General features: G+C 41.5%; 1 protein-coding gene across 2 annotated transcripts in view; it reads left to right on the top strand.

The window, feature by feature from the left end:
• focad (focadhesin) overlaps positions 1-27,927 on the top strand; it is a 94,396-nt gene that overhangs the window by 28,503 nt on the left and 37,966 nt on the right. For both annotated transcript variants that reach the window (XM_062994084.1, XM_062994085.1), the window contains exons 9-19: positions 872-959; positions 3,219-3,409; positions 4,343-4,606; positions 12,637-12,741; positions 13,342-13,443; positions 14,444-14,574; positions 24,454-24,580; positions 26,686-26,820; positions 26,915-26,965; positions 27,105-27,188; positions 27,301-27,433. In XM_062994084.1, the coding sequence (XP_062850154.1) occupies positions 872-959; positions 3,219-3,409; positions 4,343-4,606; positions 12,637-12,741; positions 13,342-13,443; positions 14,444-14,574; positions 24,454-24,580; positions 26,686-26,820; positions 26,915-26,965; positions 27,105-27,188; positions 27,301-27,433 (1,411 nt within the window). The remainder of the gene's footprint in view (positions 1-871; positions 960-3,218; positions 3,410-4,342; positions 4,607-12,636; positions 12,742-13,341; positions 13,444-14,443; positions 14,575-24,453; positions 24,581-26,685; positions 26,821-26,914; positions 26,966-27,104; positions 27,189-27,300; positions 27,434-27,927) is intronic.

Genomic DNA, 27,927 nt, shown 5'->3' on the forward strand with positions numbered 1-27,927 from the left:
TTGACTCGGACTCTAGCCTAAAGACTTATGACTTGACTTGGGCTCTAGCCTAAAGACTTATGACTTGACTTGGACTCTAGCGTAAAGACTCATGACTTGACTTGGACTCTAGCGTAAAGACTCATGACTTGATTTGGGCTCTAGCCTAAAGACTCATGACTTGACTTGGACTCTAACCTAAAGACTCATGACTTGACTCGGACTTGTATTTTGTGACTTGTGAACATCTCTGGCTTGAACCAGTGACCTTTCGATTACTAGTCCAGCGCCTTAACCGCTAGGCTACAGCTGCCCTTTGTTTGTATTGTGTTTGTATTGTGAATGCTGATGTGTGTAATTTAAGCATAAACTCAATTTGCATGCCTCACTGGGAATATGGCTCCATGTTTGAACTGAACATGTGATTAAAAGGTTTGTTGTTTTGATGCTAAGGCTTAAGCAGGTGTCTGGATCAGTGTAAGCTTTAGGGATTTGAGTTTAGTCTATGTTAACATTGGGATTTAGGGGTGGGATCTCACACAGTGCCTTTATTATTAAATCAAACAGATTCATTTGTTCTGGTACTGCTTAACAAGACCGTAAACAAAGAATTCACGCACTGTTTATAAAATGTTGTTTCCTTTTACACAGAAAACTCAGTGTTTCTCTCAGCCTTCAGGAATCTGTTACTGTAAACATGACACGCTAGCTTCAAACTACACCACGCTAATCTCCTCAAATCCTCCCATCTCATCTCTCTAAAGGCTTTTGCTGGCTTTCATACCAGCCTGGAGCGATTGTAGCAGCGTTTATTGCCCCCTCTAAGACTGCATCTGTGTCCCACTCTTTCTTGAGTCTTCTCATACCATTCTCTGTCTCTCTCTCTCTGCAGGACCTCCCGTCTGATCAAGTGATCATGGGGATCTCGCTGCTTCTTCTTAAGGCCTCCGCCTCACAGCAGACCGCCCTCCTGGAGCTCGGTGAGGTTTTTCTCCTCGCTTATTGATACTGATGCTTTTACATTCTCAGAGTAGGCAAATTTTTAGCAGATTCTAGGATGTCTGAGGGACCACAGTCAAATGTTCATTTAATAAAAAAAAAATTATATATATATAATATATATATATATATTTTTCCTCCCACAGTCCAAAAACATGCAAGAGAGGTGAATTGGAGATACAAAATTGTCTTTTTTAGCAGCAACAGCTGAACAAAGAAAATTCAGTTTTAATATTGTTTAAATAATTTAAATAGGTAAAAAGGTCCCCTAAACTCAAAATCTTTAAAACTCAATGCCCTTCGTCGAGAAATTTGTACCCCTAAACTTAACATTTCCCTTAAACTCAACATGTTCAGTTTGTTTTTTTTTAAATGTATTTATATATTTCAAATTAACAATGAAGTCACTTAGTTTAGAGCTCAGCTTGAGCAGATGTAAATTTTTTATTTATTTATTTTTAAAATTTTTCCCCTTTTCCTCCCCCTTTAGTGCATCTAATTGTTCAATTTGCATCGTGCTTCCTCTCTGTCTAACCCTGCCCTGACCGAGGAGATCGAAGCTAACCCATATCCCCTCCGAAACATGGGCAGCAGCTGGATGCATTTTTGCCACCCACACATTGATGAGTGTGGCGCCACCCAGCGTTGCATGCGGAGAGACACACCCTAAGGGCACTCTTCCTCATCTCTGTGCAGGCGCCTCTAATCATCCGGCAAAGGTCGTAATCGCATTCTGACAGTGAGAGACCCACATCTGGTTCTTTGTCCCCCCCCAACTGAGCAACCGGCCAATCGTTGCTCATACAGCCTCGAACCGGTAAGGCAAAGCTGGATTCGATACGACGTACTCAGAATCCAGCTCTGGTTGCAGCGTGTCTTTTTACCGCTGCTCCATTTAAGCGGCCATTGAGCAGATGCTAATTTGAGACAAATCTGCATTTGTGTGAAATAACTGTCAAATCCAGTCTGAAAGCGTTCACATGTATTTGTGTTCTGTATTTCCTCACTGTTTCACTTTTAAACTTGTGTTACAGCTCGGGGTTGTGAGAAATTGTAAGAATCAGCTTTTTATTTCAGTGGTTTTTATTATATTTGTGTTATTTTCAGTGTATAAGTGTCAGAAACTACCCCATTATTTTACATTAGCCTAAAATATATGGGACCATGGAACGCATTAACAGGTTTCCCATACATCCTGATGGGAAAAAAAATACCTTGAAACTCAACACCACTTCCAGAACCAACTGGCGTTGAGTTTCAAGGTACCACTGTACTGCCTGTTCACTACTTGCAACAAGGAAGGAACTTGGAAGCAACAAGAACTGTAACTTAACATATAAGTATAAGTATAACAATGATAAGCTTTCCTGTCTAGAATGAAAAGTATGAGGCGTTAAACCTTTAATTAAATAAACCAAATGGCTAGATAAGACATTCAGAGATCGGAAGAAAAATAAAAGCTCTAAGCTTCTTGACTTTTGTTTCAAGCTGCTTTCAAGCTCACTTTCAAACTGTACAGATGTTTTGTACAGAACTTTATCCTACTGTGATCTTATGTCTGGTTAACCGCAACATTTAAAATCCTTAAATCTTGTAGGACTGGTCCTAATACCAGATTTTGCTCCCAGAACTGCTTTACTTTAGGTCTTAAAGGGTTTGTGGTGGGATTTTGTGTTTCTGATGAATGAAGAACATGAAGATCTGTTAAACAGTTTATGCTCCAGGACTTATTTTTTTTGGTTGAGACTTTGTTATAATTTTAAAACCAGCTAACCTGTAAAATGTATCCCTGTCATTGAGACTTGCCTTTTGCTGATCACTGGGACTACTGATTATTGTCAATTTTTTACATACACGGCCATGTTTTTATTTAAACCGTCAGTTATTTAGGCATCTGTTATCTGGCCCTGTCACAACACTGTTAGATGCTTCATCTTGCAAATCAAAGTGCAAGTGTTTTGTGCTTTTTTTTTTTTATAGCTGACACATGCTGATAATTAACAATCAATTAAATGTGCAGCTTCTTCTAACTGATTTTCAAACTTTTGTTACCGTCTGTTCACATTTCTAATACACAGTGGATAAAACCATTTGTGTTTTATGTATAATGTCTGATCTTGTAAGGGCTTCCATTTAAAATAAAAGTTTATCAGATCTAGATTAAACGTCTGTGAAGAAAAAAAATTATGATGTGATTTAATGCGTTTTTGTTTAACACTAGTTATGTTTCCTTCTCTTAGGTGTGAAGGTGGTTTCAAACGAAGAGAGGCCTCCATGGAGTGCACAGTTGCTAGTAATGCCACTGCTGCAGGTGCTTTCCTGCTCCACCCTCATGGAGGCTCTAACAGACCCTCAAACTCACGCGAAGAACCAGGACCTGGCTAACTCACTGCTTCAGATCGTCCAGAGAGAGCTGTGTAATCCAGTACAGGTATATTCAGCTCTTAATTTAACATCACTGTTGCTCATTAAATGTCGCAAACTTCAGATGTCCACATACAACATCAAGGTTTTTAACACTACTTGTGTTTTATCTTGTATCAGTGAACCAACAGATTTTATTAGCATGATTGTCATCACATTTTTCATTTGAAAATTCTCCACACATTCTATATTGGGAACAGGTCAGGACTGCAGGCAGTACTAACTTCTTCCATGGCCATGTAATGTCTTTGTAATGTGTGCAGCATGTGGTTTTGCATTGTCTTGAAGAAAAATACATGGCCGTCGTTGCTCTACCTTTTCAAACTACTTTTCTGCGTTAATGCTGTCATCACAGACATGTAAATCACCATCATCAAGGAAACTGACACAACGTTTCAGACTTGTTGCTGGTAACCGTCTGGATAGTTCTTTTTGTCTTTGGTCTGGAGCACACAGCATCCATTTTCTTTTTTTTAAGATATAAAAATAATGAGTCTTTTGACCACAGTACATATTTCCACTGTGTGATGGTCCATCCCCAAATCCTTCGAGCCCAGAGAATTTGACGCTGCTTCTAGACATTGTTAACATAAGAATTCTTTTTTTGCATGTAACTCTGTGTTGTAGTGCTTGTCAAAGGTTTGCCAAAGTAATCCCTTGCCCATGTGGTTATATCAGCTATTGATGAATGATGGTTCTTGATGCAGTGCCTTCTAAGGAATCTGAGATCATGGGTGTGCAGCTTAGGCTTGTATCCTTGCCCATTACACACTAAAATTCCTTCAATCATTTCATGATATATTGCACTGCAGAGGGAGAAATATGCAAATCCCATCCAGTCTTTCCTTGAGGAGCATTGTTTTTAAACATTTCAATAATTTTCCCTCACATTTGTTGACAAACTGACTCTGTATGTTTCATGCTTTTCTTCTCTTCACAGGACAACGCTACCCAGCTACCTCTTCCTCTGAGCACATGGTACAGTGAGCTGCAGGTGGCCACCAGTGTCTTACGCGGAGTCTCAGCAGATCCCGCTGCCTCTATAGAGTGGCTCTATTCTGTCCAGTCCGCTCTACCTTTGTGTGAATATGTCCCAGATGCTCTTCCCCTTCTTCTCACCCACCTTATCCTCAGCAGTGAGGGGGATCTCTGCAGGCTGGCTCTGGACACTGCAGCAAGAATCTGTGAAGCAGATCCCACTCAGGTATACACTTAGAAATGCACTTGTATTTTTGTAATGCATAAATTTTTGGAGAAATGATCCATTTAAAAAAAAAAAAGGTACAGGGGTTACATTATTTCTGGCCATATACATAGATGGTCTTTAATGGTACCACTTTCAAAACTGCTACAAATACAGCATTGGTGATCCTCTAAATTTCAATAGGTGTAAGTGTATGATTGCATGGTCCACTGGAATAGAACAATTCCCTGTCTAGCGAGTATTCCACCTATTTTTTGGAATAGGCTTTGTGTCACATGATTCACATATTAAGCATTAGAGGCTAATAAATAACTGAGTAATAAAGTGTCCAGAATATTTCTGTAGTTCTTCATTAAGCAAGCCATTCAGGAGGCATTTGAATAGAAATTATAGCCAGAGCCATTTTGCACTCATCTCCCCATCCTTTATCCATTCAGATGCCAGTGTTGCTAGGTAACATGTTGGCGAATGAGAGATTATGCAGTATGCAGTTATGCTAGATGGAGAGATGGCATGACAATGACAGTGAGCAGTACAGTGCAGTGCAACAATGAGAATTTGTTTAAGCAATACAGAAGTGTCAGACTTAAAAATGAAGTGTATGTTTGAGTACCATAGCTTCTGATTCCAATAATGTTCAGGAGAGTCTAAAATCATGTAACCTGACTCTAATAGTCATTCACATCATATAAAGCCATCCATGTGTTGAATGAGAGTTTGATGGTTTAGCTTATATGCTTAATATTTTATCAGCTGATATAAACACCAAAAAGCCACAAAAAGAGGAATAAGCCAAACTTGATCCCATTCAAGCAGCATAAATATTTTTTCCTGTTCTTTCTTTGCTGTATTGTTACTTAAAATTAACCACTTCTGCATGTATCTGCTTATATTCACATATAAGGCACCCAATATCTGACTTAAACTCTTAGCATTTAATTGGTTGCAAATTGTTCTAAATTGGTTGTTAATTGTTGGTTAAGACCTGGGTGTGCCTGTTTAAAAAGGGCTTAAATCAAAACAGAGTACCACTTAAAGTATGTTCGACCTGAAATTAAACAGGCTTCTGTCGATGTTTGGTAAAACTACAATTGGTTGGTGGTATTATTATTATTACTATAATTAATATAAAAAAATGTATGTAGGCGCCCAGGTGGCGCAGCGGGATATTCCTCTAGCACACCAGCGCCGAGATTCTGAACTCCTCAGTTCGAAACTCGGCGTTCCCACCGGTCAGATGGCGCCATCTAGCGGTCATATTTGGCAGTGCCTGCTTGGAGGGATGATCGGAATATGTGGGCGGGGTCTTCAAAATGCTGTGTGAGGACACTCATTGGCGGATAGAGGCGCCTGTGCAGAGTGCATAGGTGGAAAAGGGTTCTGTTAAGGGCTCTGCGGTAGTCAGAGGAGGCGTGAGCAGCAATGTACCCTCCTCAACTGCAAAATATCTTGGATCCCCAGCAGCGGAAGACAAATTGACTACACTAAATTGGGAGAAAATGGGAGAAAAACGCATAAAATATATAAATAAAAAAATGTGTAACTATCACCAGTGGTTGGCAAGTTCTACACTTTTATTTGAAATGTTGAATGTCACAGTGATGCTTTGGTTTGTATTTAAAGAATGTGTGTTATGGGCCGAGGTAGTTTACTGGTATGTTACTGGTAACAGAAGACTGGCCATTTGTAACAGTTCCTGGTAACAGACCAATGGCCATTTCTTAACATTTTTTCTTAATTAAAATTTTTTTTTAATTGGTTACATGCATTTTCCTTATTTCTCCCAATCTATTTGTTTCCAAATACCCAGTAGTATCTCCTCAGCTGCTGTAGACACACATTCCCCTTCAACAGGTGTGCAGTTTCTTTTTACCTGCTAGAGACGGGTTCACACAGAGAGCAGTATCACATACAGAGAGTCACACACTGCTCTCCATTATTCCCCATCTCTGTGTAGGTGCCTTTGACCAGCCAGCAGAGGCCTCAGTTGCAGCAGCAATGATGAACTCTTTTGACCCTCCCTTTCAAGATTAATTTTCCTCCCTCTTTTCATCCAGTCTAGTCATATCCAATTGCAACAATGTTCTTAATCCCATTTTTGTTCAAGGAGGGCTTTAGACTGTTATGTGCCCCCTTTTGATGTGCGCTGACAGTGACTGTGTGTTTTCACCTGCTAGAGGTGGGGCCTCAGAGAGCGAAGAATCGCATACGTAGAGCCATGGTGCTGGTGCAGGCGGGGGTGAGCTAGCATATTAGACCACTGAATCATTTAAGCGCCTCAAGAAATAGCATTTTGTTTACTTCTTAAATTTTAGATTTTATAGAATTGTGTATAGCACATGCTAAATTCCTTATAATTATGTTTACATAAAATTACTACGGCTAAAGGGCTTTGTCCAACTGATTGGTCTTGACTACATAGTGAATAAGTTTTAAAGAGCCCATGAGTAGTGCATTAATTTGACATGCTGTTTTGTATCATGCTGGGTTTTTTTTAACAAGGATAGCGATGTTGAGAGGTTCATACATCATTTTTATTATTCTTTGACACCAACAATAAAAAATGTACTAATAACACCCATTATTGTTTGACAAATATAATTTTTAGTTGTTTAAAATGACTAGTTCAGAACTTGAACACAAGTCCTCCAGCCGTGTGTTGTGTATTGTGGTAAACTGTTTTTTTTTGTTTGTTTTAAATGCATTTTCTCCCGTTTTTCTCCCTCTTTTAGTGCGTCCAATTGCCCAATTGCATCATGCTTCCTCTTTGCCTATGCCAATCCCTGCTCTGACCAAGGAGATCGAAGCTAACCCACGCCCCCTCCGACATGTGGGCAGCGAACCGTATGCATCTTATCACCCACACATTGACGAATGTTGTGCCACCTAGCGTTGTGTACGGAGAGACACACCCTAAGAGCACTTTTTCCTCATCTCTGTGTAGGCGCCTCTAATCAGCCAGCAGAGGTCGTAATTGCACCAGTCTGACAGAGAGAGACCCATATCCGGCTTAGTTCCGCCCATCTGAACAACAGGCCAATCGTTGTTCATGTAGCCACTCAGCCTTAGCCGGCAAGGCAGAGCTGAGATTCGATACGATGTATTCGAGAACCCAGCTCTGGTTGCAGCGTGTGTTTTTACCGCTGCGCCACCTGAGCGGCAAACTATGTTTTTTCTAAACAGGTTTGAAACAATTTAAATAGATTTATGAGTTTTCAGTAATATGCAGATCCCTTTCTTTGGACTTTTCTTTGAACTTACCACTTACCTTCACAGAGATTGACCAGTTAAGAAGTGGAAATGGGTATGAGTGGAGGTTTGAATCTTTGCTGGTGTAATAAAATAAAGGAAACCCAGATACACTCAATGACAAATAGCTTTACTATTCAGCTTGACAGGTTAGTACACCACCTATGCTGACATAACAGTTTTGACACACTGTTTAGTATGTGGTTTGGGACACAACCAAAGTCAGAACGATGATGAATGTTCCAGGCTCTCCAAGATTTATTTTAATTTGCTATATTGAGTGCTTCCAGAGCACACACACACACACACACACCAGACTTTGTTAAAACAACAACATGAGAATTTTTATCCATATTTCTGCCATTCACTCACACTTTTAGTATTTACTCCTTTCCCCTCTCACTGCTCATGCACTTAACACTGCTCCTCCCATTAGCTTAACTGTGCTGTTTAGGACTGGCAATTGGCTAGCTAATGGGATCAGAGGTTAAGATGCACTTAGGGGGTAGTGCTATTTGTTTGGACCCCCATGATGAGGAGTGTAGTGGGAGCACTACAGGGTTAATCCGTTATTGTCAGCTGACTAGCTTACATTCCCTTAGGTTTTAAAATAGCTGTACATTCAGGGAGCCCAAACACTCTAAATCAGTCACTGGGTATTGTATATAAGTAGAGAGAAATGATTTGCAATGTTTTCACTGTTTAACTTCATTGTATTGTGTACATACACCAGTCAGTTATAACATTAAAACCACCTCCTTGTTTCTACACTCACTGTCCATTTTATCAGCTCCACTTACCATATAGAAGCACTTTGTAGTTCTACAATAACTGACTGTAGTCCATCTGTTTCTCTGCATGCTTTGTTAGCCTCCTTTCATGCTGTTCTTCAATGGTCAGGACCACCACAGAGTAGGTATTATTTGGGTGGTGGGTCATTCTCAGCACTGCAGTAACACTGACATGGTGGTGGTGTGTTAGTGTGTGTCGTGCCGGTAAGAGTGGATAAGACACAGCAGCGCTGCTGGAGTTTTTAAACACCTCACTGTCACTGCTGGGCTGAGAATAGTCCACCAACCAAAAATATCCAGCCAACAGCGCCCCGTGGGCAGCTTCTTGTGACCACCGATGATGGTCTAGAAGATGAGCAACTCAAACAGCAGCAATAGATGAGCGGTCATCTCTGACTTTACATCTACAAGGTGGATCAACTAGGTAGGAGTGTCTAATAGAGTGGACAGTAAGTGGACACAGTATTTAAAAACTCCAGCAGCGCTGTACCAGTGTTTTACCAGCACAACACACACTAACACACCACCACCATTTCAGTGTTACTGCAGTGCTGAGAATGATCCACCACCTAAATAATACCTGCTCTGTAGTGGTCCTGACCATTGAAGAACAGAAGACCATTGAACAGCCTTCTAAGAGCTCTTCTAAGAGATTCAGTAGTGGTTTCTGGCTTTGCCCTACAAGGACTTAGATCTCTCCAGATTCTTAGAATGTGTTACAATATTATGTACAGTAGATGGTAAAAAACTAAATCATTTGCAGTCTTGCATTGAGAATTGGCAATTCTCTCCTGAAGTTTGGCACGATGGTTGGATGTGAGATGCTTAGGTGGCACAGCGGTAAATTACAGTATGTTAGTCAACTACTTCAGAGATACAGGGTTTAAGTCCCCAGCGGTAATATCTGCCGGTTGGGCATTTGTTAGGGTGGCATTGTGCCTTTTGATTCCAGGAAAGCCAGAGCTACCACAACCCTGACCAGGATAAAGTGGTGGTAAAATATACAAAATGAAGTGAATGTGTATATGTGTGCATATATGTGGAAACCAGAATAACTACAGTAAATGACACATTAGAGGTGAGATTTCCACCTTGTTTGTAAAAATGAAATATTTGAAGATTAAGGGCCCTGCTCAATGGCCCAGCAGTGGCAACCTGACAGTGCTGGGGCTTGAACCAGCGACCTTTTGATTACTAGTCCAGTACCGTACCCACTAGGCTACAACTGCCCATTATTGACTGAAAAGGAAGTGATTAGATGTCTTTTACCCTGAGCCTTATAATGCTTTGACACTAGTTTGGCACTGTCAGTATATACTGGCACCAGTTTGAACACTGCCAGTTTTACCCTTATGCTAAATACATCACAATGTTCTGAGGACCTGAAGCTGGGTAAATACTGGCCGTGTGCCAGCATGGAACATTATAAAAACACTGTGAGCTATGTTTAGGAAGAAATGAGGTATGAGTAGTGAGGAGGGGGTTATAGCTTTTGCATAGCACTTCAAAGCTTAGTACTCACTCACTTCCTCACTCCTACACTCACGCTGGCTGAGATAGATGGCTTGTGACAGCATCACTCAGTGAAGCAGCAATTGTAATGATTAGGGGGAAGGTTGCCAAAATTTGCTTGTCCTTTTTTCCTCCTCTTCTGCTGTCAAAACATGTAGCAGCACCAGGACTCTGTCAGTCATTTTTACTGTTTAGCTTAAAGGAAATTCATCATTGGCCCAAAGTCTACTTCAGAAATGCTTCAGTCTTATGCAAGCACCTGAGCATTCCTGGTCAAATGCCATCTTATGTTGATTTCGTGAAGTAAAAAGTAAACGCAGCTACACCCCCATTCCCAGATTTTCTCCCCTTTATCTCCTAATCTAGTCATTTCCAGTTCTTAATAGTGAATCTACAGCCACTTCTTGTCACCTGCCACTGTTGGATTCCCACACAGAGCCACATTGCATGTATGTGACCCCCCCTTTCCCCAACTAATCCATCTGTCCATCTGACCTTCTTTCCCTCAAACATGGCCAGCTGTGTTTGGATGGATGCCCAGCTCTGCTAAGATGTAATGCTAATGCTGGTGTGACCACTGTGCCACCTGAGCACCCGCACATTGCTCAATTACTGCGTCTTTACTTAATTCACCATATTGCTTACAATTTTTGTTTGCATTTCCCCCCAGTTTCCTTCCAGTCTAGTCGTATCTAAATACACAATTGAATTACGCAGATGTTGACCCCCACTCTGACTGAGGAGAGTCGTAACTAACACACGCCCCCTACGTCACGTGTGCAGTAGCCGACTGCATCTCTTTACCTGCACGAGGCGGGTTCATATGTGGATCGGCTTTGTGTACGGAGACACACCATGATCCTCATTATCCTTTGCCATCGATCAGCCATCAGAGGTCGTAATTGCATTGGTTATGAGGAACCCTTTTGCACACCCCTTGAACAACAGCCAATCGTTGCTCGTGTGGCAAATTGTAATATGTTGAATTTGCAAAATAAATATTGCTGTACAAACTGAACCCTCAATAAAATACATCCTTTATTGTTTCCTTTAGGAATCTGGGCATTGATAATTAGAGATCAGATAAATAAATAAGTGTACATAATACATGCAATACAATAGCATTGTTTTTTATTTTAAAGGGACTGCTAAGTTTAGTTGTCAACCACGTGTGTACAAGTGTATCCAGCTTCACCATAATGTGTTGGCGAATAGAACTGTGATTGCAATTGATACAATATGTATAGTTTTTAACAAGACATGGACTTTTAAATCATTATTTACTAAAGTCAGATGTAAAGTCGTGTGTTACTAAAGTCGTGTGTTTAGTTAGTGGAGAACAGACCACTGTTTTTAAGGATTCCAGTTTAAATCCATTACGATACTAAACACAGAGAAATACATGAACTTGAATGATGCAGAGCATTCACATATAAAGCTTTGCTAGCTAAACTAAAAAAGCAACAAGGACTTTTTTAGTTAGGAAGTTTTACACATCCAGGATTTGAGCAATCAAGTCCAGCTTTGTGATATCCAATAAGAACAAATGACTGACAAACAGCAAATGAGGTAATTAGACGACGCCAAACAAAATAGCAATAGCACTTTGTGTAAAGTTAAGGTTAATTTGAAAATCTGCACATATAGTTCACACCTTTTTTAGTAAAATATGATTAAAATGTTAAATAATGTTTGTTTTTACTCGCCTGATTGTAAGATTTTTTTTTTAATGCATTTTCTCCCAATTTTTAGCGCGTCCAATTTTTACCCAATTGGGTTATGCTTCCTTTCTACTGGAGCTGACCCCTGCCCCGATTGAGGAGAGCGAACTGACACACGCTCCGACACATGCGCAGTAGCCAACTGCATCTTTTCACCTGCACGAGGCGAGTTCATATGCGGATCAGCCTTGTGCACGGAGAGCCACACCCTGATCACATTATTCCTCTACTCTGTGCAGACGCCATCAATCAGCCAGCAGAGGTCGTAATTGCATCAGTTATGAGGTCCCTGTCCGGCTCCCTCCCTGGATGAACAACAGCCAAACGTTGTTCATGTGGCCGCCCAGCCCAGGCGGATGGCAGAGCTGAGATTCAATACGATGTATTCGAAATCCCAGCTCTGGTGTGCTAGCGTATTTTACCGCTGCGCCACCTGAGCGGTGTAACATTTATTCTTAACAGTTACAGTTTATCAACAATTTACTGCTTTTTATAAAGAGATTCAGTTAATACTGGTCAGAATCAAGTTCGTTCTATTGGTCCAGTCCTCCACAACAGTCCCAGTTTCTTATGTGGCCCCTTGCAAAACTTAATTGCCCACCTATGCTGTATATGATGATTTTTTTACTTAGTAGAATTCATAATCAACCAAATTTCATGTTTTGTGTATTTTCTGAGAGCGTTTTTGTGTATTTTCTGAGTCTTTTCTATTTTTAATGCTTTTTTATCATTTTTTTTCTCTGTGCTTGTGTCTCAGGTCCCGTGTATGGTGCCGGTGCTGATGTTTAAGCTGAGTCGAGTCTCTGATGGTGCTTTATCTCACACAGTGCTCTTCACTTTACCAAAACTGGGAACGCACCAGGTACGTATCTGCACCGCACTTTCGTATTATGATTTTTCCGTATTGTCATTTCAGCAGTAATTGCAGCAGTGTGAAGCATGCAGAGTTACTCTGGCCTGCACACTGTTTTTAGTATTTACCTCAGAGCGAGATGTGTCTGGGACCAGCTAAATTTGGGGCATAATTATGCTTCTTCTGTTGTCATGGTAACAGTTCACCTGGCGTTATAGACCCAGCTATGAAACCTTTGGCTCCCCCACTGATACTGTTATTTATTGCTTGTGGCAGCTATGCACATTATTCATTATTATGAGCTGTATACTTGTATGTAGAGCTGGCATTTTGCTTACTAGTAAAATAATGCCACAGAAACAAAATATATCTTTAGAATGTGTATAATTCACACCTAGAGGATTTATGGAAGTGGGTTTTGTTTTGGACATCAGCTTGTTCTCTTTCAATCAGTTAATGAACTTGCACACGGTTTCAGCTCCCAGATCCGTTAGTGCTCCCGCTTGGTATTTATCTAAGGTGTTTATAAAGGAATTACAGTACTCTGGGTTGCTGTTGACAGACCCCCTGATCTTCCTCATTAATCAAGGTTCGTTTTTGTTCTCGCAGTTTTGTATACCGCAGGTCCTGCATGTTCTTCAGAGGCTGGCCAGCTGCCCCAAACTGCGGCCTGTGGCTTTGTGTGTTCTTACTGAGCTTTGGAAAAAGCAGGTACAAAAATCATGTACTATTTATTTATTTACTCATGTACACAATTTTCAAATCATAATATTTGACCTTGCATGTGTTGTAATGAAAATATGCTTCTATTATTATATTGATGGTCTTTTAGTCACTCCAGTACCTCAGTGTACATTTTAAAATTAATAAAGGTTATTTATTGTATGATTGGGAGTTTGAGTCTTATAGATACCATGCCTGGGAATCTCAAAAATAGATATACACAGATGAGGCATAACATTATGACCACATTCCTAATATTGTGTTGGCCCCCTTTTGACTGCCAAAACAGCCCTGCAACTGCAATGCACTGTGTACGGGGTCTGGGTCCTATCTGTGTGAAATTGGCATGTTCTCCCCTTTGGCCCCCCCCTGTTATTTATTGATTGTGGCAGCCGTGCACATTATTCATCATTATTAGCTGTATACATGCATGTTCTCGTGTGGGTTTTCTTCCAGGAGCTCCGGTTTCCTCACACAGTCCAAAGACCTGCAGTCAGGTTAATTATAGATCCTAATATTGCCGTGTGTGTGTGCGTGCGTGCGTGCGTGTGTGCGTGTGTGTGAGTCCTGTGATGGACTGGCGACCTGTCCAGGGTGTATCCTACCTTTTGTCCACTGAATTGGACCCACTGCGACCCTGAATAGGATAATACAGTAGTAAAACAGACAGACAATGAAACAATAAATTGTCCATATGAAATAGTGTGGCTTGAATTAACTGATGTATTTTTATTTTAAATAATTAAAAAAAAATAAAAAATCATTTAATGTACCTATATTTTCTTCTAACAAGATTTCAGCAGATTTTTGTTTTTAGACTTCTGTAAGTCGCTCTGGATAAAAGTGTCTGCTAAATGCTGTAAATAAACCCAACTCTGAGTGTCTGACCTAGCACACTCTTGTTGATCTGAATCGTTATGTTGAAAAGAGTTGCCCAAGGGTGCCAATCATTCTGCAGCTAACTTTATGCCTGTTTGTGTTCATTTAGGATCGTGTGTATCCAGACTTGCAGAAACTGATGGCCCTGATGGAGAAATCATCGGTAATGGTGGGAAAGGAGGTTCAGTGGGAACAGATCCTGGCGAGAGCTGCCTGTGTGAGGGACATCTGTCGAGAAAGGTCCTTTGTGCACTTAAACTAAACTATATAACCTTTATTTGTTTTACACTTTGTCTTTATTTTATTGTACTCAAGCATGTAAGTGAAGCACATATGTATATAAAATAGCTTTTAGTCAGTTGGGTTATATTAAAATAGCACTTTGATTGGAATTACTTAACAGGTGTTGTTTTTTCCCCTTTTTTTGTTCGGCTGCTCCTGTATTTAGGAGCCGCCAGAGCGGATCTGGTCCGCATACCAGACGTGGCACAGCTTTTACACTGGATGCCTTTCCTGATGCAACCCTCCGGCACTGAGAGTGCACTGACAAGCGCACCTTCAAATTGCTACACCGCACCATCCGAGTAATCCATTGGGGAACTTTTATGTTTTTAATGCATTTTCTACCCAATTGCATTATGCTTCCTCTCCACTAGAGCTGACCCCCGCCCCGATATGTGAGCAGTAGCCGACTGCATCTTTTCACCTGCACGAGGCAAGTTCATATGCGGATCAGCTTTGTGCACGGACAGCCACACCCTGATCAGCATTTTTCCTCGACAGCATTGTGCAGACGCCATCAACCAGCCAGCAGAGGTCGTAATTCGCTCAGTCATGAGGAGTCCCTATCCGGCTCATCCTACCCTATGAACAGCAGCCAATAGTTGTTCATGCAGCCGCCCAGCCCGCCCGGATGGCAGAGCTGAGATTCGATACGATGTATTCGAAATCCCAGCTCTGGTGTGATAGCGTGTTTTACCGCTGCGCCACCTGAGCGGCCTGGGGGAAAACAAAAAAGAACCCATATCTGAACCCAAATCATGTGTACTTTATTGTTAATATGGACTGCAAAGAATAAAATACACTTTAGTCATTGTGTAAGTGTTACATAGAATGACGTTTGAGACACTTCCACAGCATACCATACTAAGAAACAGATTCAGATCGCACCGTTTCATTTTCCGTTTCAGGGAAAAATTATTTAAAATCATTAATCGATTTGGTAGGGAAAAACATGACTGATTTAGTCAGTACAGCTGTTCCAATGCTTTTCCATTCCAGCTCCACATACCATATAGAAGCATTTTGTAGTTCTACAATTACTGACTGTAGTCCATCTGTTTCTCTGCATACTTTTTTAACCTGCTTTCATGTTGTTCTTCAATGGTCAGGACCACTACAGAGCAGGTAATATTTAGGTGGTGGGTCATTCTCAGCACTGCAGTGACAATGACATGGTGGTGGTGTGTTAGTGTGTGTTGTGCTGGTATGAGTGGATCAGACACAGCAGCGCTGCTGGAGTTTTTAAATACCGTGTCCACTCACTGTCCACTCTATTAGACACTCCTACCTAGTTGGTCCACCTTGTAGATGTAAAGTCAGAGACGATCGCTCATCTATTGCTGCTGTTTGAGTTGGTCATCTTCTAGACCTTCATCAGTGGTCACAGGACGCTCCCCACGGGGTGCTGTTGGCTGGATGTTTTTGGTTGGTTGACTATTCTCAGTCCAGCAGTGACAGTGAGGTGTTTAACAACTCTATCAGTGCTGCTGTGTCTGATACACTTATACCAGCACAACACACACTAACACACCACCACCATGTCAGTGTCACTGCAGTGCTGAGAATGACCCACCACCTAAATAATACCTACTCTGTGGTGGTCCTGGGAGGGTCCTGACCATTGAAGAACAGCATGAAAGGGGGCTAACAAAGCATGCAGAGAAACAGATGGACTACAGTCAGTAATTGTAGAACTACAAAGTGCTTCTATATGGTAAGTGGAGCTGATAAAATGGACAGTGAGTGTAGAAACAAGGAGGTGGTTTTAATGTTATGGCTGATCAGTGTACATTCAGTGGTATATGCCTTATTTGCAGTACTGGACTTGAAAAATAGCCTAATGAAGTTTCAGGTGTTGCTTGTGAAAATATTGAGCTCTTTGTTGGAAAAAAAAATACCCTCAGACATGGACGTTACGCTTATGCTAAAGTAACGCATCAGGTGTGAATTTGGCTTTACTTTTTATTTTTACATGACTTTTAGGCATTACAGTTGCCTCTTTTCTGTGTTGGACAAGCCTAACATTATGGTATGTGCCTTTCTGTTGGATCACATACAGTAACTGTATAATGTGCTGAAAGACATTTTTGAGGTTTTGCTGAACACACAATGGGAATAAGTGCTGTCAGCTGAAGGGAATTTATTTAGGGCAGACAGATCCCTTACCATTTCATTCAAGAGAAAGAGGTTTTCCGTTTGTGTTTCTTCAAAGTGCTTGGATCAGAATTTATCTCCTAATCTCTGTTCACCATCTGTCTGTGATTGTTGCCCAGCTTTACTACATTGCGTTTATTTACATGACATTGTGTTTATTTAGTGATTTGTGAATGATTTACTTGCTTGTATGTACAGTACTTTTTTCCTGCTTTCAACATAGAATTTTCTACTTACAATCCATACCTGACACTTCCAGCATTTCAAAGTAACTTCAAATTCTTCAATTTGTCTTTTGACATCCAGAACACACAACATGACTTTTAGTATTTTATGCTGGTTTTACGCATGATATGGAACAGGTCAGAGCTACAGTTACACTCTCCGTCTTTAAAGCACGGCAAAGCAAAGCAACTGTACTATACCGTTTATTCACAGTCCCATTGTTATTGTTTATGTACACATATGTAATGCATTCAGTGTAAATCCAGCTTTAGAATTCCTCTGTTACAACCCATACAATTACACGGTCAGTACCTAGTAATACACATAATGCAACCCATCCCTAATGAGGCTCAAACACTTGTACTAAACTCATCCATTCTATCATCATAAAATGCAATGTCTACTCCTACGAGGGAGAAATTGACTAGGGAGGCATGGCTAGCAATGATGCAATGTAAGTACATAATCAAAAGTGGACAAAAATTGCATTAATGTGCTTTAAAAGTGTGTGTGTGTGTGTGTGTATATATATATATACAGTGTATCACAAAAGTGAGTACACCCCTCACATTTCTGCAGATATTTAAGTATATCTTTTCATGGGACAACACTGACAAAATGACACTTTGACACATTGAAAAGTAGTCTGTGTGCAGCTTATATAACAGTGTAAATTTATTCTTCCCTCAAAATAACTCAATATACAGCCATTAATGTCTAAACCACCGGCAACAAAAGTGAGTACACCCCTAAGAGACTACACCCCTAAATGTCCAAATTGAGCACTGCTTGTCATTTTCCCTCCAAAATGTCATGTGACTTGTTAGTGTTACTAGGTCTCAGGTGTGCATAGGAAGCAGGTGTGTTCAATTTAGTAGTACAGCTCTCACACTCTCTCATACTGGTCACTGAAAGTTCCAACATGGCACCTCATGGCAAAGAACTCTCTGAGGATCTTAAAAGACGAATTGTTGTGCTACATGAAGATGGCCAAGGCTACAAGAAGATTGCCAACACCCTGAAACTGAGCTGCAGCACAGTGGCCAAGATCATCCAGCGTTTTAAAAGAGCAGGGTCCACTCAGAACAGACCTCGCGTTGGTCGTCCAAAGAAGCTGAGTGCACGTGCTCAGCGTCACATCCAACTGCTGTCTTTGAAAGATAGGCGCAGGAGTGCTGTCAGCATTGCTGCAGAGATTGAAAAGGTGGGGGGTCAGCCTGTCAGTGCTCAGACCATACGCCGCACACTACATCAAATTGGTCTGCATGGCTTTCACCCCAGAAGGAAGCCTCTACACAAGAAAGCCCGCAAACAGTTTGCTGAAGACATGTCAACAAAGGACATGGATTACTGGAACCATGTCCTATTGTCTGATGAGACCAAGATTAATTTGTTTGGTTCAGATGGTCTCAAGCATGTGTGGCGGCAATCAGGTGAGGAGTACAAAGATAAGTGTGTCATGCCTACAGTCAAGCATGGTGGTGGGAATGCCATGGTCTGGGGCTGCATGAGTGCAGCAGGTGTTGGGGAGTTACATTTCATTGAGGGACACATGAACTCCAATATGTACTGTGAAATACTGAAGCAGAGCATGATCCCCTCCCTCCGGAAACTGGGTTGCAGGGCAGTGTTCCAGCATGATAATGACCCCAAACACACCTCTAAGACGACCACTGCTTTATTGAAGAGGCTGAGGCTAAAGGTGATGGACTGGCCAAGCATGTCTCCAGACCTAAACCCAATAGAACATCTTTGGGGCATCCTCAAGCGGAAGGTGGAGGAGCACAAAGTCTCGAATATCCGCCAGCTCCGTGATGTCGTCATGGAGGAGTGGAAAAGCATTCCAGTGGCAACCTGTGAAGCTCTGGTAAACTCCATGCCCAGGAGAGTTAAGGCAGTTCTGGGAAATAATGGTGGCCACACAAAATATTGACACTTCAGGAACTTTCACTAAGGGGTGTACTCACTTTTGTTGCCGGTGGTTTAGACATTAATGGCTGTATATTGAGTTATTTTGAGGGAAGAATAAATTTACACTGTTATATAAGCTGCACACAGACTACTTTTCATTGTGTCAAAGTGTCATTTTGTCAGTGTTGTCCCATGAAAAGATATACTTAAATATCTGCAGAAATGTGAGGGGTGTACTCACTTTTGTGATACACTGTATATATACAGTGTATCACAAAAGTGAGTACACCCCTCACATTTCAGCAAATATTTCATTATATCTTTTCATGGGACAACACTATAGACATGAAACTTGGATATAACTTAGAGTAGTCAGTGTACAACTTGTATAGCAGTGTAGATTTACTGTCTTCTGAAAATAACTCAACACACAGCCATTAATGTCTAAATAGCTGGCAACATAAGTGAGTACACCCCACAGTGAACATGTCCAAATTGTTCCCAAATGTGTCGTTGTCCCTCCCTGGTGTCATGTGTCAAGGTCCCAGGTGTAAATGGGGAGCAGGGCTGTTAAATTTGGTGTTTTGGGTACAATTCTCTCATACTGGCCACTGGATATTTAACATGGCACCTCATGGCAAATAACTCTCTGAGGATGTGAGAAATAGAATTGTTGCTCTCCACAAAGATGGCCTGGGCTATAAGAAGATTGCTAACACCCTGAAACTGAGCTACAGCATGGTGGCCAAGGTCATACAGCGGTTTTCCAGGACAGGTTCCACTCGGAACAGGCTTCGCCAGGGTCGACCAAAGAAGGTGAGTCCACGTGTTCGGCGTCATATCCAGAGGTTGGCTTTAAAAAATAGACACATGAGTGCTGCCAGCATTGCTGCAGAGGTTGAAGACGTGGGAGGTCAGCCTGTCAGTGCTCAGACCATACGCCGCACACTGCATCAACTCGGTCTGCATGGTCGTCATCCCAGAAGGAAGCTGACGCACAAGAAAGCCCGCAAACAGTTTGCTGAAGACAAGCAGTCCAAGAACATGGATTACTGGAATGCCCTGTGGTCTGACGAGACCAAGATAAACTTGTTTGGCTCAGATGGTGTCCAGCATGTGTGGCGGCGCCCTGGTGAGAAGTACCAAGACAACTGTATCTTGCCTACAGTCCAGCATGGTGGTGGTAGCATCATGGTCTTGGGCTGCATGAGTGTTGCTGGCACTGGGGAGCTGCAGTTCATTGAGGGAAACATGAATTCCAACATGTACTGTGACATTCTGAAACAGAGCATGATCCCCTCCCTTCGAAAACTGGGCCTCATGGCAGTTTTCCAACAGGATAACGACCCCAAACACAACCTCCAAGATGACAACTGCCTTGCTGAGGAAGCTGAAGGTAAAGGTGATGGACTAAACCCAATTGAGCACCTGTGGCGCATCCTCAAGTGGAAGGTGGAGGAGTTCAAGGTGTCTAACATCCACCAGCTCCGTGATGTCATCATGGAGGAGTGGAAGAGGATTCCAGTAGCAACCTGTGCAGCTCTGGTGAACTCCATGCCCAGGAGGGTTAAGGCAGTGCTGGATAATAATGGTGGTCACACAAAATATTGACACTTTGGGCACAATTTGGACATGTTCACTGTGGGGTGTACTCACTTATGTTGCCAGCTATTTAGACATTAATGGCTGTGTGTTGAGTTATTTTCAGAAGACAGTAAATCTACACTGCTATACAAGTTGTACACTGACTACTCTAAGTTATATCCAAGTTTCATGTCTATAGTGTTGTCCCATGAAAAGATATAATGAAATATTTGCAGAAATGTGAGGGGTGTACTCACTTTTGTGATACACTGTATATATATATACAGTGTATCACGAAAGTGAGTACACCCCTCACATTTCTGCAAATATTTCATTATATCTTTTCATGGGACAACACTATAGACATGAAACTTGGATATAACTTAGAGTAGTCAGTGGACAGCTTGTATAGCAGTGTAGATTTACTGTCTTCTGAAAATAACTCAACACACAGCCATTAATGTCTAAATAGCTGGCAACATAAGTGAGTACACCCCACAGTGAACATGTCCAAATTGTGCCCAAATGTGTCGTTGTCCCTCCCTGGTGCCATGTGTCAAGGTCCCAGGTGTAAATGGGGAGCAGGGCTGTTAAATTTGGTGTTTTGGGTACAATTCTCTCATACTGGCCACTGGATATTCAACATGGCACCTCATGGCAAAGAACTCTCTGAGGATGTGAGAAATATAATTGTTGCTCTCCACAAAGATGGCCTGGGCTATAAGAAGATTGCTAACACCCTGAAACTGAGCTACAGCATGGTGGCCAAGGTCATACAGCGGTTTTCCAGGACAGGTTCCACTCGGAACAGGCTTCGCAAGGGTCGACCAAAGAAGTTGAGTCCACGTGTTCGGCGTCATATCCAGAGGTTGGCTTTAAAAAATAGACACATGAGTGCTGCCAGCATTGCTGCAGAGGTTGAAGACGTGGGAGGTCAGCCTGTCAGTGCTCAGACCATACGCCGCACACTGCATCAACTCGGTCTGCATGGTCGTCATCCCAGAAGGAAGCTGACGCACAAGAAAGCCAGCAAACAGTTTGCTGAAGACAAGCAGTCCAAGAACATGGATTACTGGAATGCCCTGTGGTCTGACGAGACCAAGATAAACTTGTTTGGCTCAGATGGTGTCCAGCATGTGGGCGGCGCCCTGGTGAGAAGTACCAAGACAACTGTATCTTGCCTACAGTCAAGCATGGTGGTGGTAGCATCATGGTCTTGGGCTGCATGAGTGTTGCTGGCACTGGGGAGCTGCAGTTCATTGAGGGAAACATGAATTCCAACATGTACTGTGACATTCTGAAACAGAGCATGATCCCCTCCCTTCGAAAACTGGGCCTCATGGCAGTTTTCCAACAGGATAACGACCCCAAACACAACCTCCAAGATGACAACTGCCTTGCTGAGGAAGCTGAAGGTAAAGGTGATGGACTAAACCCAATTGAGCACCTGTGGCGCATCCTCAAGTGGAAGGTGGAGGAGTTTAAGGTGTCTAACATCCACCAGCTCCGTGATGTCATCACGGAGGAGTGGAAGAGGATTCCAGTAGCAACCTGTGCAGCTCTGGTGAATTCCATGCCCAGGAGAGTTAAGGCAGTGATAATAATGGTGGTCACACAAAATATTGACACTTTAGGCACAATTTGGACATGTTCACTGTGGGGTGTACTCACTTATGTTGCCAGCTATTTAGACATTAATGGCTGTGTGTTGAGTTATTTTCAGAAGACAGTAAATCTACACTGCTATACAAGTTGTACACTGACTACTCTTAGTTATATCCAAGTTTCATGTCTATAGTGTTGTCCCATGAAAAGATATAATGAAATATTTGCAGAAATGTGAGGGGTGTACTCACTTTTGTGATACACTGTATATATATATATATATATATATATATATACAGGGGTTGGACAAAATAACTGAAACACCTGTCATTTTAGTGTGGGAAGTTTCATGGCTAAATTGGACCAGTCTGGTGGCCAATCTTCATTAATTGCACATTGCACCAGTAAGAGCAGAGTGTGAAGGTTCAATTAGCAGGGTAAGAGCACAGTTTTGCTCAAAATATTGCAATGCACACAACATTATGGGTGACATACCAGAGTTCAAAAGAGGACAAATTGTTGGTGCACGTCTTGCTGGCGCATCTGTGACCAAGACAGCAAGTCTTTGTGATGTATCAAGAGCCACGGTATCCAGGGTTATGTCAGCATACCACCAAGAAGGACAAACCACATCCAACAGGATTAACTGTGGACGCAAGAGGAAGCTGTCTGAAAGGGATGTTCGGGTGCTAACCCGGATTGTATCCAAAAAACATAAAACCACGGCTGCCCAAATCACGGCAGAATTAAATGTGCACCTCAACTCTCCTGTTTCCACCAGAACTGTCCGTCGGGAGCTCCACAGGGTCAATATACACGGCCGGGCTGCTATAGCCAAACCTTTGGTCACTCGTGCCAATGCCAAACGTCGGTTTCAATGGTGCAAGGAGCGCAAATCTTGGGCTGTGGACAATGTGAAACATGTATTGTTCTCTGATGAGTCCACCTTTACTGTTTTCCCCACATCCGGGAGAGTTACGGTGTGGAGAAGCCCCAAAGAAGCGTACCACCCAGACTGTTGCATGCCCAGAGTGAAGCATGGGGGTGGATCAGTGATGGTTTGGGCTGCCATATCATGGCATTCCCTTGGCCCAATACTTGTGCTAGATGGGCGCGTCACTGCCAAGGACTACCGAACCATTCTGGAGGACCATGTGCATCCAATGGCGGTGCCGTGTATCAGGATGACAATGCACCAATACACACAGCAAGACTGGTGAAAGATTGGTTTGATGAACATGAAAGTGAAGTTGAACATCTCCCATGGCCTGCACAGTCACCAGATCTAAATATTATTGAGCCACTTTGGGGTGTTTTGGAGAAGCGAGTCAGGAAACGCTTTCCTCCACCAGCATCACGTAGTGACCTGGCCACTATCCTGCAAGAAGAATGGCTTAAAATCCCTCTGACCACTGTGCAGGACTTGTATATGTCATTTCCAAGACGAATTGACGCTGTATTGGCCGCAAAAGGAGGCCCTACACCATACTAATAAATTATTGTGGTCTAAAACCAGGTGTTTCAGTTATTTTGTCCAACCCCTGTATATAAAGATACGAGGGTTCTTCAAAAAGTTTCCACATTTTTTTTTTAAATAGATTTTGTTTATGTCTTCCTATTTTTCTCCCGGCTTTACTGCGCCCAGCTGTATGGCAGAGCTGAGATTCCAACCGATGAGTTCGAAATGTCAGCTCTGGTGTGCTAGCGTGTTATAGTACAGTACAGTATAGTACACAGCTAATTCCAGAACTATCTGTACTGTATCTCTTTTGCTATTGTCTGTTTCCAGTTGCACAGGGATACTCATAAAACTAGGAGGAGTTTGTTAAAGGCGAGGCTGTGATGACATTTTCTACCAGACACAGTTACAGAGCAAATATGCAACTGTAACTGTAAACAGTAGCAGTAGTAACAACAGGGCATTTTTTTGGTTTGCCAAGCTGCTGTTGTTGTGGTGTTTGATTTTTCTTTAGCCCTGTGTATGTTTTAGTGTTTTTCATGACACCGCTTCAGTAAAATCTGATGCAGTTGGGTTTTGTATATGAGGCTTGTATTGTCTCACTCCTGTAGTGATACTGTTTAACCAGTCACGATCTGCACTGCTTTCTGCGTTGGTATGCTTGGTCCCTGGTCAAGAAGGGTACGGGTCACGTGGCAATGGAAACAACCATTAAATTGAGACTCACATTGTGTAAAAGGGCCGTTAGTGGTTCTTGCTTATTGCTGGAATTACAAATACTTATTTAGGAGCTCACACAACAGAACTTATTGCTTATCAGCTTCTGTGTACAGTGTTATATGCATCATTTTTACAGATGATCTCTTCTGACTTCTTTTCTGTTATTTCTGTTCCACTAGGCCATACCAGCATGGAGGAGACATGCTGGCAGCTATAACAGACACGCTGACTCAGTGTTCTAGGAAGGACCAGGCCCCCCCTGCAGCGCTGGTTCTGCAGGGTCTACATGAACTATGCAGAGCTGAGGTCAACATTACAGCTTTAGTTCATTTGAAAATGTTTTTCTGCTTGTAAACATGTCAGGATTTGATCTTTTCACTCATAAGTAGTTTATTTTAATGCGCAGTGTAGTGATGGGGGGATTAAATCAGCTATAGATCAAAGTCAACAATCAATATAAAGTCAAATATACAATTTGTATATATACATACACATATATATATATATATATATATATATATATATATATATATATATTAGGGCTGTCAAACGATTAAATTTTTTAATCGCGATTAATCTCAGAATTTCATATAGTTAATCGCGATTAATCACATTAAATAAAATCTGTGTAAATGTTATAGAAAACAAGGTTTTTTAAGTGAAATGTGAAAAGTGGACGTTTCTACACGAAGTGAGTGTGTTTTGACCCTTTTGGGGCTTCCATAGTTCATGGACTAGCGTGCTTGACTCCGGTATTCAGTGCCGTAACAGATTAAGTTAATAAAGTGTTTTGCTCCCGACAACTTGTGAATATACCGTGTATTTATTTCTTTATTATGCAAGTGCATCCCTACGACGCTCAGTTATATTATTTTAACAAACCGCAAATGAACAAATGAACCGTTGGTTCTACCAGTCAAGTCTCAACATGAACTAGAATTTGCGTTAATGGCACTTTTTTTTAATCGCGTTAAATTGAGATTGCGTTAATGCGTTATTATCGCGTTAACTTCGACAGCCCTAATATATATATATATATATATATACAATGAGCTACACGTACCATCAAGATATATCTACTGTATCTTTATGGGTATACAATTACTGACTCTAGCCCATTTGTTGTTGTACACCTTGGTATCCCTCCAAACACCATCCATCAATAAAAGAAAGTCCCATAGTACCCCCATAGACTGGCTGTTATTTGGGTGGCAGAGCATTGTGCAATGACACTATTACTGTAGTAACATGATAGTGTGTGTTTCTCTGTTATAAATGTATCAGGTGCAGCAGTGTTGTTGGGACTTTTAACGTCAGTGCTTGTAGGACAATCGTGCTATAACCCAAAATATAAAGCCAAGAGCATAGTGTCTACTGAAAAAAATACTGGGAGGATCAACAATGAAAGTAGCACTAGTCTCCAACTGTACATGTACGATGAGTCATTAAATATATTTTTCTGTTTTTGAAAGTATTAAATAAGCCCATATGTACCTGTACCAAACAAAATGAGAGTGCTTTATTAATACCTCTAATCTCCAATGACTACAATGTTACAATGGCTGAATTGGTTTTGGGCAGGTGACACAGGATATTAATACAGTGGTACCTCTGGATTTAAAGGACAAAATCTGGAAAACCAAATGTCCGGTCCGATTGTTTAAAATTCCCTCGAGAAGCATACCAAGACCAGTAGTTCAGTAATTGTCCGCTAGCCGGCGCATGTCTCTTTGTTTAAATGGGTAATAGGCTTTATTTTGTCGGGAGGCTCGCTTTGTTCTCGCCTTTGCTCTGTGTTTTATGTTCTGTAGTTCTTAGTAATGCACCAGCACTGCTCCAGTAGCCACCAGCAGTACTTTAGATTCAGAATAATAGATACTCTACTAATAGAGCCCCCACTATACGATCACAGCAAAAAAAACATCTTCACACAAGGTAAATGAAATTTCTCCTCAGTAGTACAGTACACCAGTGTTATTGTTTATTCACAGGTTTTACATGACATATTTTACATATCCATTTACGTTATTCATTTTACTGTTTATCATGTGCATGTTTAGCACTTTGTGGACATTAGTGATGTGTTTTTGTATATTTTCGCACCCCCTGGAAAAAAAACCTTGCTGTTTCTGACAATTGCAGTTTACGGACCAGCGCTCCCCCCTTTTAGTCCGTTAAATCGAGGTTCCACTGTATATATTAATATAAAACAAAAAACAAAAAAAAACATGAATAGCACATAAACCGAAAGGTAGGATTTAACATAGGGTCAATTACAAAGTTCTGTACGAAGCAGTCCATCTATTTTCAGGCATTAGGAGAACATAGTGGATGTGTACTTCTATATAACACTATTTGATGTTAACATGTTAACAAGCTATATTTTCAAAGCTGTCTGTGTGGGTTCTCAGGTGGTCGATATCAGCTCTACGTGGAAAGCGCTCTCTCCGAAGATAACCTGTGAGACGAGACCTCTAGTGGTAAAGGCTGTTGCAGAGCTTCTCTCTCTGGTGCCTTCACTACACGTCAAAACGGAACAATATGAGGTTCATTTAAGCCCTATAGTCTAACACTGTTGTGGTTGTGGTACATGTGTGGTAAATGGGTTTGGTCACCTCTTGGTACATTGTTTTTTTACAGAATTTTACAAATGAGATGGTCAGCATTTTGTGGAGCTATGCTCTAAGTCAGGTCAGTATTTTTGTAAAGCACTCATGCTAGAAAGAAAATGGACCATTTTTTTTATATTTGTATTGATTTTTTCTACTTAACTGTGTATTAAAATGGGTATCCTTTAAACATCTAATGCTTCAGTTGGTTACCTTTTCAGAATGCAGACGTGGCTACCAGTGGCTACAGGGCACTGTCTGAATTCCCAGAATCCTCTCATTCCATCTTGCACCTGCCTGAACCAGTAAGAACACATTCACAGAATTCATACTACCTTCAGGCAAAGTATTCTTATACCTTGGTGCTCGTGATATTAGTGATGTAACGAAATATCTTAATTGTAATTACAATCACAGGCAAGACCAGAAACAAAGCAGCCATGTGATCATGAGGATGAGGAGAAGGAGAAAGAGAAAGATGAAGATCTCACTGTGCCAGGACCTTCATACATTAAGCTGGTTGGACTGACACCACAACCTGTTTTACCAGGTATGAGATCTTAACCTGTTTAACCCTATGTTCAGACCAGCTGGTGATTTCCGGCGACAGAAGATTCTCCCAATCTAGCCTAGCCAATAGTCTTCCGCTGCTGGATACCTTGATCACGTCTGAGTAGGGCATATTTTTCTGACCCTTGCTCCCTCCGACATATGCAGAGTCCACGACCCCTTCTTATTTGACCATACTTTGGTGGATTTGCGCGTGAGGCCAGTTTTGCGCATGGAGAGTCACGCACTGATTTCTGCATTTCTCCAATTCTGTTCAATAAACATGTTTTTATTAACTACTTTTCACATCATGTCATTTTTGTCTCACTGAAAGGTGTGTGTGTTTTTTTTTACTGTATTAGTTCATATTAAATATTTTATGTCCCAGACGAAGTTTAACTCATTTGGGTTTCTATCAAATCAAATTTTCCTATTTTGGGATTTCTTTTGGATGCTTGAGTGGCGCAGACCCAACCCACCACCGCTAAGATCTCG

Source organism: Trichomycterus rosablanca, chromosome 4, assembly GCF_030014385.1.
Source record: "Trichomycterus rosablanca isolate fTriRos1 chromosome 4, fTriRos1.hap1, whole genome shotgun sequence".
Taxonomy (NCBI): Eukaryota; Metazoa; Chordata; class Actinopteri; order Siluriformes; family Trichomycteridae; genus Trichomycterus; species Trichomycterus rosablanca.